The sequence below is a fragment of the Pteropus alecto genome, unplaced genomic scaffold, assembly GCF_000325575.1.
Source record: "Pteropus alecto unplaced genomic scaffold, ASM32557v1 scaffold69, whole genome shotgun sequence".
Lineage (NCBI taxonomy): Eukaryota > Metazoa > Chordata > Mammalia > Chiroptera > Pteropodidae > Pteropus > Pteropus alecto.
In genome coordinates, this window is record NW_006494610.1 from 6,842,241 (window position 1) to 6,858,072 (window position 15,832).

Here is a 15,832-nt window from a genome sequence, read left to right on the forward strand (position 1 = left end):
AGAGCGTGAAGCCCAGTTCATAATGAGGCAAGAGACATTAGCTCAGCAACAGTTACAGCTAGAGCAGATCCAACAGCTGCAGCAACAGCTTCACCAGCAGCTCGAGGAGCAGAAGATTCGCCAGATCTATCAGTATAACTATGATCCTTCAGGAACTGCTTCCCCACAAACCACTACAGAGCAGGCAATGTTGGAAGGTCAGTATGGTGCCCCAGAAGGTGGTCAGTTTTGGGCAACCGAAGATACAACCACCACAGCATCAGCCGTTGTGGCAATTGAAATACCACAAAGCCAAGGATGGTACACAGTTCAGTCTGATGGTGTTACTCAGTATATTGCCCCACCTGGCATCCTGAGTACTGTTTCAGAAATACCTTTAACAGACGTTGTTGTAAAAGATGAAAAACAACCCAAAAAAAGAAGTTCTGGAGCTAAAGTCCGTGGACAGTACGATGAGATAGGGGAAAATATGGCAGATGATCCCCGCTCTTTTAAAAAGATAGTTGACAGTGGCGTACAGACTGACGATGAAGATGCAACAGATCGGAGTTACGTGAGTAGGAGAAGGAGAACTAAAAAGAGTGTTGATACAAGTGTCCAAACTGATGATGAAGATCAGGATGAATGGGACATGCCTACTAGATCGAGGAGAAAGGCTCGTGTAGCAAAATACGGTGACAGCACTACAGAGGCTGAGAAGACCAAACCCCTTTCCAAAGTCTCCAGTATAGCAGTTCAAACAGTAGCAGAGATATCTGTGCAAACTGAACCAGTTGGAACCATACGAACGCCTTCAATTCGGGCACGCGTGGATGCCAAGGTAGAAATAATTAAACACATTTCAGCACCCGAAAAGACTTACAAAGGGGGCAGTTTAGGATGTCAAACAGAAGCAGATTCAGACACACAGAGTCCTCAATATCTGAGTGCCACATCTCCACCCAAAGACAAGAAACGCCCAACACCTTTAGAGATCGGTTATTCATCTCACCTTCGAGCAGATTCCACACTACAGCTGGCTCCTTCCCCACCCAAATCTCCAAAAGTCCTTTATTCACCCATCTCACCACTTTCACCAGGCAAAGCCTTAGAATCAGCCTTTGTACCTTATGAAAAACCCCTCCCTGATGATATAAGTCCACAGAAAGTACTGCATCCAGATATGGCTAAAGTTCCCCCAGCGAGTCCTAAGACAGCCAAGATGATGCAGCGGTCCATGTCGGACCCCAAGCCTCTGAGTCCAACAGCGGACGAAAGTTCCAGGGCTCCTTTTCAGTATACCGAGGGCTACACGGTAAGAGTGATTCTTTTCAGTTAGAAGACACTGGATGAATTGATGTTAACCATGTGTTTGCAGACTTTAGAAAGCAATAAAGCTCCTGGTACCTTAGAAACTTAATACTAAATATCAGTGAGGATAATTTAATTCTTAGTTTGGGGGTGGGGAATAGAAATGTATACATTCCCTTAAAAATACCACACACACAAAAAAAATCTGCGAGGCAAAATCAGAAGGAAGTTTATTATTTTATGACAATGAAATTGCAAGTTTTGCTTGAATCTTGAAATCTCCCACATGTCAATTTTAGACTATAGTTTCAATGAATATAATATTCATATTCAATAATGGAATAAACATTGAATATAAACAGATAAGTCAAAGGAAGACCATAAATTTAGACCTATGGATACTGGAGTTCTTAGTGGAATGGTCCTTAGAGATCATCTAAGTAGTTCTCTTTTTCCCTCAGCCAGAATGTTTTCATAAAAGGGCTTAGGACACTTCCTGCTCAAAAAGAGCATTTCTACAGTAGGTAAATGAATTCATAATATAATCTTCATAGTTCATTCATGCTTATTTTGTTTCTGGCAACTTTCTTAATCTAACCTTAGGTAAGCCATAGTCCTGATGCTTACACAAGCAAAAATAATTTTTATGTTTCTTTGAATAATTGAGATTAATAGTTATTCATTATTTAGAAATATATAAGTATGCTTCAAGGGGAAAAAAACATATACAAATATGTTGGACACATTTGTGAAGATCTATAGCTGAGAATAAGAATAATCATCTATAAAAGCAGGTGCAGTCTGCTTAAGAAAGTCTAATATATCTCTTTAGAAGTTTATTGATAAAGATGATAGTTCAATTTAAAACAAGATTTATGTTCAAATTAAAAGTTCTAATACACTGGTTTCTGAACTCTAGGTCTTCAAACCCTGAAGCTTCTAAATAGGTTTTTCTGAGACATTGCTATATTTCCACTGACTCATCTATGTTAAACATTGGCTGCGGGCTGAAAAATATGCCATTACATATGACTGACTATAAGTCTATTTATAGGTATATAGACATATCAATAGAAATATTAATAAATTACAAATTCACATCTAAGTTTCCTAGTTTCATAGTGACATTTTGTTATTATGTACTTTCTCAAACAGTATATCCTATAAAGTAAAACTTTTCATGGGGGATAGAGGTCATAACTGTTAAGTCAGGGAACCACTGGTATATTAAGATTTTATTCAATTTTTAGAGAATTATTTTATGTATAGCTTTGTTTCTAGACTTAAATCTATTGTGAGAAGTGTTTTTTAACTCAGTTATACTACATTGGTATTTTTACAGCTATGAGCTATAAATTCACCTGAAGAATTACTTGGGAAACTTTGAAAATGTGTTTTTTATAGCATTTTAAAGTAATATTCAAGGCTTCTGTAAATAGAAAGAATAGACTTTTCCAGTTGATAGATTCATCATTTACTTACTATATGTCCCTGTACCCACAATTCAAACATATTCAGTTATAAAAGAGATTCAAGTTGTCGATATTTTTTTCCTCATAATATTCACTTTAGATTTGGAAGTATGAAATGAAAGATACAGTGGGTTATATGGATTATGTTACTCATTGTATCAACAATGATTAACTGTCAAATCATAAAAAGAGTTGCGTAGAATTACCAAATAATACTCTGAGCCTGAAAAATCTTAGGTATATTGAGCCTTTGAGCACAGTTCAGTAGTTCCTTTTTCTAATTGTTTCAATATGGAATAATTGTATACAAATTCAAAGATACTGTTGTATTGCACACACATGAGGTAGGCCATTTCAATACAGGCAAAGTTTTTACCATTTTTTAGATACTCTGATTCTAAAACATCAATTTTATAATTTGTTGTTTTTGTTTTTGTTTTTGTTTTTGTTTTGCAAATTTCAAGACATGAGAAAAAAGTTTTTTAAACTGTCTTAATTATAAGCATGGATTACTATTAGTGGTACTGAAAAGAATAATCTTCCAAGTGATATTCATAGTGACTTTAATTTATAAACTCTAGCTCAGTAGTAAACATGTTGATAATTTTCTCAGACTAATAAAGCTGAAAATAAATCCCACCATTCAATTGGCATTGAACACTTATAATACAGCATGAAAGATAAGTTTTACATTATATGAGATTCTGCGGTTAAGATCTCCTCTTCCTCGAAATGTCAGGAAATGTTTCTAAGAGAAGGTTCTGAAATGTGAATGTGAGGCCTCTGTTGCACTATGAAGAGAAAAATGGAGGTCGTCCTAAATAGAAGGAACAGAATGTGTGAAGGTTCAGACTGATGAGCAGACATAAAGCAGAAGAAGAGAAAAAAGTTTACTGTAAATGAAACGTGAAAAGCAAGTAAAGAACAGGTCACAGGGGATCTAGTTTCCCAAGTTAGAGTTTGGATTTATTTCCCTTGGCCACAGGGAGCCTAAACCAAAGCCACCGTCATTTTTTACTTCCACCGTGCACTAGCCCCTAAACTCCCTATGCTCTTGCCTTTGTTGCAGTCAGTTCTTTAAACTATTTCTAGGGTGGTTTTCTAAAATGTACGCCAGATTATATATCATGCACTCCAATGCTTAAACTCTACAGCAGATTTTCATCAAATTCAGAATATATTAGAAATTTCTTAACAAAGACCCATAAAATCTGGTCTTTAAAAGACTCTGGCTACTTACCTTTTAATTACTACAATCTAACCCATCCTTTTGATCATCTAAATTGATATTTCCTTTGCTTTAAGTATCAATTCTACTTTGCTTATATTTTGTATAGACATATAAGACACTGAACACAAGTTGAAGGATATTTAGCTATTAAGATAGTCCAGCCACCATACAGATGAGGAACAAAGCCCAGAGTAGGCTAGTGTCTTTATCATGGTTTCTTAATAAACTAAAAACCTGGTCAGAATTAGAATGTTAGATGCTGCACTTTACAGTTCTTATTCTTTATTAGTCTCTTCTGACACTTACTAAAAAATTTTTTTCTTACTGCTTCAGTACCATGCTTGGTGTCTTTTTATATTGTCATTTTCTCTGCTCTACCCAAAATTCTCATTTAAATTCCTCTCAATTAGGTTTATTCATTTCAAAATTTATTGTTTGCATTCACTCATTATCTGATTCATTCATTGCTCTTTTCTAGACACTCTAGTAAACTCTAAAGATGTAGGATGAACCAGAGAGGAGGCATTATGTCTAACTTACCACTGGGATCATTTTGTTCTTCTTGCCCACAAATTGTATTAGTTTGTTAAGTCTTTCTTAACCAAGTAACATGAACTGGGTGGCTTAAACAACAGAAATCAATTGTCACAATTCTAGAGGCTAGAAGTCCAAAATCAAGGTAGCAGCAGGGCTGGCCCTTCTGAGGGCTGTTGCGGGCATCTCTCCTAGTTTCTGCTGGCTCTAGCAGTCTTTGTCTTTCAGATGACAGTTTCCCTGTGTCTCTTCATATTGTCTTCTCTCTCTGTGTATCTGTCTCACTGTCCAAATCCCCCCTCTTTATAAGGACAACAGTTCTATTGATTAGGTCCCACACTAATTACATGACCTTGATTACCTCTGTAAAGACCTTGTGTCTAAATGATTTTACGTTTGGAAGTACTATGGATTAGGACTCCAATGTATCTTCTTTTTTTATTTTTTTGACAGGGAGGTTAGAGATACAATTCAACCCATAATACCTATCGAAGCACTATATTGCATTTTTTGTTTGTTCATAGGCAAATGTGGACTGTTTTTAATTTGGTTTTGTCTCTATTTTCCTACACATTTTTTTGTTCTTAGTAACTATTTCACAAGCTTTTATGGAGAGCTTTAATTATTACAAATTCTTTTTCTTTATGAAACTCCTTTCCTGGCGTTTTAAAACATTTGTCTTAATTCTGCAATTTGGAACATTTGGAATGGATTTAAATTTTATTCCATTCTCACTCTACAGAAATTCAACTATGTGGCATAAGATCCTTTAACGCCTGTAGAATTTTTGTCACAGAACTTTGGTCACATCTTTGACACAGAAATTCCAAAGCAGGGGTATATGGGGTTTATATTGTCTAATTAGTGTATCACTGACATTTGAGTCCATGCTACTCCTAAGATATCTTATACATTCAATTGATTCAAATTAGTACTAATTAACAGAAAATTATAAAATAATATACACAGTGGGCATACCTGGAGCAGGGAGTTATCTGAGATTATTTTATTGAGTTATGTAATATTCCCCAATGTCTGTAAGAGGTGAGTTCTATTAATTTTCCAGACCCCTTTATTGTAATATCAAAGTCACAGCCTCAAAGCCAAATTTTATATTTTACATTTATGTAACCAAATTATTTTTTTGTTACATCCTGCTTCCTTATATGAATATAAAATCTTAAATCTGAGCTTTACTTTGTAGGTTGGTAAAAATAATTCTCAAAAACAACAACAACAAAATAAATATATAAAAACTTACTTTTCTTCTCCCTACTTTTTGTGTAGTTCAGTGTTACAGTTTTTCCTGTCACTTTCTTCTCTATGTTTTTCTTCCTTTTGCTGAATGGATGACATTACACTTTTCCAAATATATTTCAGTCCAGTATTTTTATGTGTACCTGAGAATTATCTCTAGCATCACATCTACAGAATTTTTATAAATTAGAGCACCAAAATGCCCTTTTTCTTTCTTCTACACAATGAAACTGATTACATCATTACCCCAGATGATCAATAACTTCAGGAAGGAAAGTTAATGTAGCATGTTCTTTACAAAATCAGGGGAGAAAGTAACATTATTCATCGGAAGAAATAGCCTTGTGAATTCTAAGAATTTGTTTGGAGCTAGAAGGGATCTAATTTATTCCAAGATTTCACTATCTTAAAAAAAATAATAAAATTTTAAAGTTATTCCTCTATCAAAAAGGCCTATATTTCATAAATAGTACGGTTTGTTAATGATGATACACAACACTTTTTGTACTAAAATAGGCTATGTTAAAATTTTATCACTTCCATAAGGTCTTAAAAATACATGAGCTCTTAAGTGTAAAGCTCCTTTGTCTTACCCTTAGACTTATTGAACAAGTTAAGAGCTTTTTTTTAGTAACAGACAGACTTCTCATTAAAATCATTTTATTCTAGAGTTTAAGCCAGGGTCCTATTGCCAAGCAGATGGTATTCATGAGCTGATTTTTACAAGAATATGTTTTGCTTGACTGATTGCTGTTTTGATAGCTATTTTTAAGATTTTTGGAACTCTTTAATGTCTATTTCTGAGAGTAATTTTTATAACCTAAATTGAGAAGTTTTATTTCTGTCGATTTTATTTCTGTCAGAATATACAGATATAAAAAATATTATGCTGGCCAAGTGTGATTTGAAAAATATTTATTAGGAGTTGTTTTTCATTACTCTCTTGAAAAGCAATGTAAGAAATCAGTCTATTAAAACTGACTTTGATGAAATTGTTTTATAATGTTGGTATTTATATATGTCAGAAAGATTATTTATATATGAAAGATAGATTTGTAAATTAAAGAAGGCTCATTCTTTATATAGCTCTTTCTTTATTACTAATATATATTTCTCATAACACTTTTATATGATTAAAACCTTACATTTTAAAATTCAGCTATTTTAAAATTGAAATAAGAAATACTATTTTAAAGTGATTTTCAAAATAAATGGCACTAAAATAATTTATGGTAATTAATTATTTGGCTATGATAAAAATAAAAACAAATGTATACATATATAAAAATGTCAATGAGTGAAAACCAGAAAGTTTTTTAGTTGATTTCATCAGTTTAATGTTCAGTAGTTTAGTTTGCTATTTCATTATAATTAATAACTAAGGATTAATTTCAAAACAAAGCTTTTAAGACCGAAGGGGAAAAATCAGATTATTTGTGTTATCCTTTCCAGATATTACATATCAAAATATGCAAATGAGCACAATTATAAGAAACATGTATGTTGTAATGTTCTGTGAAAGACCTCTGCTAAAAATGAAATACTAAATATTTGAACATGCCAGTTTAACTAACACAGGGAGTTCGAATTAGCAAAGCATTGATTATTACTGACAGTTTAAAAACATAGACCATGATTTAACATTAATTAGCTTCTTAACTATTTTATCATAGTATTAGTTTCTTAACTATTCACTATGACTTCTAATTTGAAATTGTGTAGTTTGTTACTCCCTCTACAATAAAGCTACATACATATGCTTCCAAATACATCCCCTCCCAATACACATACATGTTTTTATATATTTGTTTAAATTTCTAAAAATTACTATTTAGGATTCTCTATTCTGCTGCATTAGCTGTTATTGAAAAAATTAGTAAGCTAGTAACTAATGATTCTGCTATAAAAATTTGTAAAAGTTTGAGGTATATTTTGGGGCGTAAGGTATATAGTGGCATTACAACATATTCCAATGTTACTTGACATTTTCTTATGATATTCTACGTCAAAATATGCATTTATAGTAGGCATATATGTGTATAATACATATAATAAACATATATACATAATATACTTAATGCTTTCATAACCTAGTATAACTAATAAAATATTTTCATATGCAGTTGCTTGGTTGAGACCCAAACCACTTATTTCTTGTAGACTTTATGTTTATTTTATTCCATAATTTAAAAGATGAGTCAGTTGATGTCCAGGTCAATGTTCTTTTCACCCCCATACACAGCCAACATTAATTTCATTTGAATCAAATGAGGCTCCACTAAACAATAGGGTTTTCTTGCTATTATTGTTCTGCACCTTATGTGTAGAGTTTGAATTAGAGCACTAGAATAAGTGTGATGAGTTAAACTGAGTCTTAAATGAACTGGCTAAATAAACTGAGGTAGTTTATCCTGAAGCCACAAACAACAAAAGGAATTTTTATCCATTTTATTTTAACCTCAAGAACAAGTTGTGAAAGATTCAAATTAAAACAATTGAAAAAATTTAATGGTTGAAAACAATATAAGAAATCATTAGATTATAGACCTGCTATCTCACTATTTTATTTTGGTTGAAAAAATGTTATGAGCTAGCAAATAAAAGCTTAGTTTTGTGAAAAACAATAAAAAAACTCTTAAGAGATTAAAAAAATCAGTAAAAATAGAAGTTTTGAAGCTAAAAGTGATTATATTCCTTACTTTCTCTTTCTCCCTCCTCAAGTGAAAGATAAGTTTATGAAAAAAAAAATATACAAAAATTGTTTGGGCTTTCTGATAAACCACTTTATCTACATGAATAAATTACTCTTAATAGGTTGGACCAAATTTTAATTTATCTATTAGGTAATATATTTTAGCATAGCAGGGTCAAGGCAAGTCCTCATTATTTTTTCTGATAAAAACTCAGCCTAATTCAGTGATCTGAATCTCCTGGCATGGAGGCTACTTAAATGGCTTAATCATTTATTTCTTTGAACCTCAAGATGAAATCACTGCTTAAAGTACTAATTAATGCTAATTGTAGAGAGTTTTATAATACTTCATAAAAAGCTCAACAACATTAATTTTCCTTTTGACGTGAATAAATGTACATGAGTTTCTTCAGTGTGTCATGGGTATTAAAATGATAGAAATGTTTCTAACAAAACAGCAATGTTATTGTATTTTTAAAAATCTTTTTTGCTCATGGTTTCAACCAGTTCTTTCCTTTAAGCAGGAGTCGATGCCTATAAATGCTCACTCAAATGCAAGATAATCAATAAGCTCAGGTTCATTAATTATCCTTGGAAAATCATGTTACCAACCATCCAATTATGCCTCTATTCTCATGTAATTGAAAGTGTAGAAATGAAAAATGAAAAGAGAAGTTAACTTCTTAAAAGGACATTTAGTAAAAATATTGTCATATTTATATAAACCCATGAGCATTATCCTCTAGAATACTGAATATTTCTTGACACTTAATTTAATTGTCATCTTTTATCCATTATTAATAGCATTGTCTCCTAAAGAACCAAATTGTTTGGCAGTTTATATGGAATAAGGGTCATGGTCAAGTACTTTCCAGGGAAATTTTGTTATTGTTATTTAATTTAATTTGTTATTTAATTTAAATCATGCTCTATTTCACATGATTTGAGTTTATGAAGAAGTAATATTTTATCCACTGCAAACGTATGTAGATGAAAACAACTCTGAACTATTTTAATGTCATGTTCCAAGTTTATGTTTTAGGCCAGGGGATATTCAATGAGAAACAAACAAACAAACAAAAAGAGATTCCTGTGATTTTCTGATTAGGCATTTCAAGGGTCTGAAATGTAAAATACCTTTATTATCTCAAGATAATTTAGTAAAAAACTACACCACTATTAAAATGGTCATTTTGACTTTTGATAGGTTGTTAAATCATTCCTAAAATTGCTAATGATCTGATGCTTTAGAATACACATGACATGGCAATCAATTATAACTAATACATCATATGTAAAATTAGAAATTTACATTTTACAGCATTTGAAATAAAGTTAAATTTGTTCTGATGAGAGATTGCCAATGAGAAAATGTTTTATAGAAGCACTAAAGTCATTACAATCTCTCGTTATAAATCAATAATTTGTTCTCAAAATGGAATAATTCACAGGCAGGCAGTAAGTACTACAATATTCAGCATGCTGGAATATTAAAAAAAATGACTGCTGAAAAGAAAACTGGGAAGATGCTTTATACTTTTTAAATTTACGTTTATATTTTAGAATAAGTTTTTATGTTAATTTTTGGAAAATTTTTATTAGCTTTATTATTCCACTTTAGATTGCCTGCATAAACCATTTAACACATTTTCTGATAAAGGAAGGTAGTTATTTCATGGTAGCATATTAAAACTGTAAATGATTTTCTGTCCTTGAAGAAGGAATCAGCATTAGATAGTTGTTCAATAACATTCATTATCCTAGTGCAGCAGCACCAAGTAAAAGTTAATTGAGAAAATAGATGGTATCTGTGTTCATTATCCAGTGAGCTGATCTTAATTCAATTCTTGTGCTATCATGTTTTCATAGTCTTTAGATTGTCAATGCTTTTAAATTATTTCTTTATTTCTCTTTATGTTTACGAGTCATCAAGCTTTCTTTCTGCCTAGCTAAAAGCATATAGGCAAAATAAGTTTTGCTGCCCCAATAAATTTTTGAAGTAGTAACTACAAAAAGTGATTTTAAACTTAGTAATAATAACTTGACATTGGGAGAATAAAAGGAAAAGGAGGTCATCAGTACCTTCAAGCATTTTCTTTTCTCCTAGAAAAATAGTCAAGAAAATGTAATGTTGACTGGATCAACAAGCCAGTTAAGAAATATATCTGTATTGTCACAAAGCAATGCATCTTTTAATGAAAATGTAAAATTTAGAAATATGATGCCCCTTACTTCTATGTAATGCTCACTCAAATGCAAGATAAATAAGTTCAGGTTTCATTAATTATCACTAGCCTCACTTTATTTTTTATATCCTTGTAGTTAGTAAGTTTCACTTTACAACTGAAGTATTAAAATGTTATATTCCTAAAATGTTATATTCCTTTAATACTTTAAAGCAAATTAAGCTCTTGAAAATAGTGCTGCAATGACCATTAATGCACACATATTTGTTTGAGTACCTGTTTTCAATCCTTTTGGCTATAAATCTATGAGTGGAATTGCTAGGTAGTATGGTAATTTCATAATTAGCTTTTTAATGGACTGTCAAACTTTTTCCACAATAGATGAAATATTTTACATGTTTACCAGCAATGTATGAGGATTCCACTTTCTCCATGTCCTTCCCAATATTCACTATTTTTCATTTATCATTATTATTATTATTATTATTATTATTATTATTATTATTGCTGTCTTAGGGGTATGAATTGGTCACTCATTGATTTTAATTTGCATTTCACTGATGACTAATATTGAGCATCTTTTCATGTGCTTCTAAACCATTTGTATTTTTTTATTGTACTCATCTTTTTTTAAGAGCTTGATAAGCTTTTTTTATTTATTTTTATAAATAAATTAATTAATTATTTTAATTGAAGAAATTATTTAAATCCTTTCTCCCATCTACCTCCCCTTCCACACCCCCATTTGTATTTCTCATTTGGAAAAATGACTGTTAAAGTCTTTTGCCCAGTTTTTAATTGGGATGTATGTCTTTTTGTCTTTGAGTTGTAAGAGTTCTTTATTTATTCTGGATACTAGACTCTTATCACATATTATTTGCAAGTATTTTCCCTCATTCTCTAGATTGTCTTTTCACCTTCTTCACCTGGCCATTGATATGCAAATTTTTATTTTTTAAAAGTTTAATTTGTGTATTTTTTTTCTTTTGTTATTTTTGCTTTTGGTGTCATATCTAAAAATCCATTGTCAAATTAAAGGTCACAAAGATTTATCCTTATGTTTTCTTCTAAGAGTTTTATAGTGTTAGCTCTTTTATTTAGGTTCTTGATATATTTTGAGTTAATTTTTGTATAGGATGTGAGGTAGGTGTCCAACTTCATTTTTTTACATCTGGATATATAGCATCATTTGTTGAAGAGACTATTCTTACCCTATTGAATGATCTTGACATACTTGTTGAAAATCAATTAGCTATAGATGTAAGGGTTTATTACCGCACTGTCAATTCTATTCTGTGGATTTATTTCTGCCCTTATGCCAGTTTCGTATTGTTTTTATTACTGTAGCTTTGAAGTTGTGAAATAGGGAAGTGCAGGTCCTCCAATTTTCTTTTTCTTTTTCAATATTATTTTCGCTATTTGGGGCTCTTCGAAGTTACATGTAAATTTGATGATCAGCTTTTCTAATTCTGCAAAAGAAGGCCACTGGAATTTTTATAGGAATTGTATTGAATCTATAGATTACTCAAGTAGTATTTCCATCTTAACCTTATAGTGTCTTCTAATCCATGAATATTGGATATATTTCCATTTATTTAGCTCTATGTTTTTCTTTCAAGAAAGTTTTGTAGGAATTGTATTGAATCTATAGATTACTCCGGTAGTATTTCCATCTTAACCTTATAGTGTCTTCCTAAAATTTTTATAGGAATTGTATTGAATCTATAGATTACTCAAGTAGTATTTCCATCTTAACCTTATAGTGTCTTCTAATCCATGAACATTGGATATATTTCCATTTATTTAGCTCTATGTTTTTCTTTCAAGAAAGTTTTGTAGTGTTCAGTATAAAAGTCTTTCCTTTCTTTGTGAAATTATTCCTAGGTATTTTATTTATTGAACATTGGTATAAATAAAATTGTTTTTTCTTGATTTCCTTTTCAAATTGGCCACTACTAGTGTATTGAAACACAACTGACATTTTTTGTGTTGATCTTGTACCCTGCAACTTTGCTGCATTTGTTTATTGCCTGTTTCTTTGAGCATTCTTGGTATTTAATGGAATTTATGGGAAAAATATAGGATTATATTTTCTATATATAGAAAATATAGGATTACATCATCTGTGAATAGACTGCTTTACTTCTTCCTTTCCAATTTAGATGTCCTTTATTTATTTTTTCTTGTTTAACTTCTCTGGCTAGAACTTCTGATACAGAAAAGCAGTTGTCAAAAAAAAAAAAAAAAAGCAGTGGTAAAAATAGACTTCCTTTTTTTGTTCCTGATCTCAGGGGAAAGCTTTCAGTCTTTTACCATGAAGTCTTTCATTATTAAGTATGATGTTAGCTGTGGCTTTTTAATAAATGCCCTTTATTATATTGATGATAGTCTCTCTGTTTCTAATTTTTTTAGTGTTATTACCATGAAAGGGTTTAGGTTTGGGTCAGATGCATTCTCTGCATCAATTGAGATGCTCATAAAAGTTTTTTTCTTCATTGTTCTGTATTACATTGATTGATTTTAGTATTTTAGTATGTTAAATCACATTGCATTCCTGGGATAAATTTTGCTGTCATTTTTTAAATATGCTGTTGGATTTTGTTTACTAGTATTTTGTTGAAAATTTTGTGTGTATCTTCGTAAGTGATATTGATTTATAGTTTATTTTTTCATGGTATGTCTCACTTTGGTATCAAGATAATAATCTCATAAAATAAATTAGGAAATATACACTTTTCTTCTACTTTTAAAAGTATTTGAGGAATACTGGTGTTCATTCTTCTCTCAGTGTTTGGTAGAATTCACCAGGGAAGCAATCTGATCCTGGGCTTTTTTTTTTGTCATTGGGAGTTTTTTGATGACTTATTCAATCTCTTTACTAACAGATCTGTTCAGATTATTTTTCTTTTTTTATTCAGTTTTAGCGATTGACCTATTTCAAGGAATTTGTCTATTTTAGTTTCATCTAGGTTATTTAGTTTGTTGGCATTCAGTCATTTGTAGTATTCTTTTTATAATTCTTTGTATTTATATGAGTTTGCTAGTAAATCCCCACTTTCATTTATGATTTGATTTATTTGTGTCTTCAATTTATTTGTCAGTCTAGCTAAAATTTTGTCAATTATCTTGATCTCTACAAGGAATCAACTTTTAATGTTATTAATTTTTTTATCTATTTCATTTATCTTCACTTTAATTTGTATTATATTTTCTTCTGCTAGCTATGAGTGTAGTTCTTTCTTGAGTTCCTTAGATATCAAGTTAGGATATTGATTTGAGAATTTTATTCTTTTATAACAAATACATTACAGCTCTTAGTTTCCTTCTGAGAATTGCTTTTGCTGCATGTCATGTTTTGGAATCTTGTTTTTCTTTATTTTTATTCATCTTAAAGTGTTTTCTCATTTCTCTCGTAATTTCTTTTTTGATACATTGGTTGTTCAAAAGTGTATTGTTTGATTTTCACATACTTATGAATCTTTCAATTTCCTTTATTTATTGATCTCTAGCTTTATTCCACTGTTGTCAGAGGAAATACTTTATATGATTTCAATCTTTTAAAATTTGTTTAAATTTGTATTGTGGCCTAACATATGGTCTATCTGAAAAATATCTTAAGTGCATGTGAGAAAAATATGTATTCTGTTATTGTTGGGTTAAATATTTTATACATATTCTGTTAGATCTAATAGGTTTATGTTTTTTTAAGTCCCCTATTTCTAGGTTTATCTGTCTAGATGTTGTATCTGAGCTGGAGTATGGAAGATTGTCAGAGAGTAAGCAAAAAAGACCACAGTGCTTTCTTACTGAACTATAGTAATCTCTTTCTTTATTAAGCATTCCCCTGTTTGCTCTAAGTTTTTTATTGGATGGCAGAGTTCCAAAAAGGTTGATTCTGTCTGCTTTTGCCAGCCTAATGCTTGATTCAGTGGAGGGGTTGAACCTTGGAATTCCCCATTTTGCATTTTAAAGATGTCATTCCAATCATAGCATAGAATTTTAATTTATAAATTTGTTTCACTTCTGGCATAAGGGTAATAAAAATAATCGACAACTTATTTATTTCATTTTTAGCTTCTTCATGTGAAGAAGTAGTTAACTATTAAACATCTTTTTGTACACATGGATCATTCTTTAACATTCAATAAAAGTGTGGACCATATATTGTGGAGCTATTTCTTGTTTTTTTTATTTTCGTTTGTTTTCTTTTCTTTTGTGGAAGGCAGCATGTATTTATATAACCATATTTTATCCTTATGCTAGCAGGAATTATGATGTTAGCAATTATCATTTATCGAGTGCTTCATGGCCAAGAAATCTACTAAGTACTTGAAGCAACTAAACTCGTTTTATCTTACAGGAAACAAAAGAAGTATAGGTATTTATCTTCAAATTATAGAGTCAAAAATTGAGAATAAAGATTAAGTCGTTTAGAGTCATGCTGAACAAGTAAATTGCAAAGTCATGATTAAACTTGAGTTTCTGAATCCAAATCCTAAATTCTTTTCAGTATGCTAGAGTTCTTCTTAGTCATTCTACATATGGCTTTACCTACTTTTTCACCTAATGAATCATTGTTTGATTGGATGATAAAGTCCAAAACCTTTTATTTTAGAAAAACCATTTAGCTTATAAACTTATGAACTCCTGATACCAACAAATCATAATTTCCATTGAGTTTTTATGTGAATATTTAGTAATATCCTGTGTGTCACATACCAGAGTCAGCTCTGACTCTTCGTAACCCTGTAAATAAGTCATGTCCACAACATCCTATCCTCAACAGCCCTGTTCAGCTCCTTAGACTCATGCCTATGGTTCCTTGTATGGGATCACTCTCTTTCATATTTGGCCTTCCTCTTTTCCTGCTGCCTTCTATTTTTCCCAGAGTTATTTTCTTTTCAAAAACCCTACCTTCTCAGGATGTGCACAAAGCAGGACAGCTTCAGTTCATTTTCGCCTCTAACAACGTTTCAGGATTAATTTGCTGTAGGACCCACTTGTTAGTCTTTCTAGTGGTCCAGGGTATCCTTAGAGCTCTCTTCCAACTACATGTTCCAAATGAATTACCTCTTCCTATAAACTTTCTTTACTGTCCAACTTTTATGTTCGTATATAGTAACTGGGAATCTTAGCCTTGGTCTCATGACACATCTTTGCTTTTGGTGAT

General features: G+C 31.3%; 1 protein-coding gene across 1 annotated transcript in view; it reads left to right on the forward strand.

The window, feature by feature from the left end:
• The window catches only part of PCLO (piccolo presynaptic cytomatrix protein), a 352,477-nt gene that overhangs the window by 174,780 nt on the left and 161,865 nt on the right, over window positions 1–15,832 (forward strand). Inside the window, 1 exon segment of the mRNA XM_006925736.2 lies at window positions 1–1,294. This exon segment is cut by the window's left edge and continues 32 nt beyond it. Within this exon segment, the coding sequence (XP_006925798.1) occupies window positions 1–1,294 (1,294 nt within the window).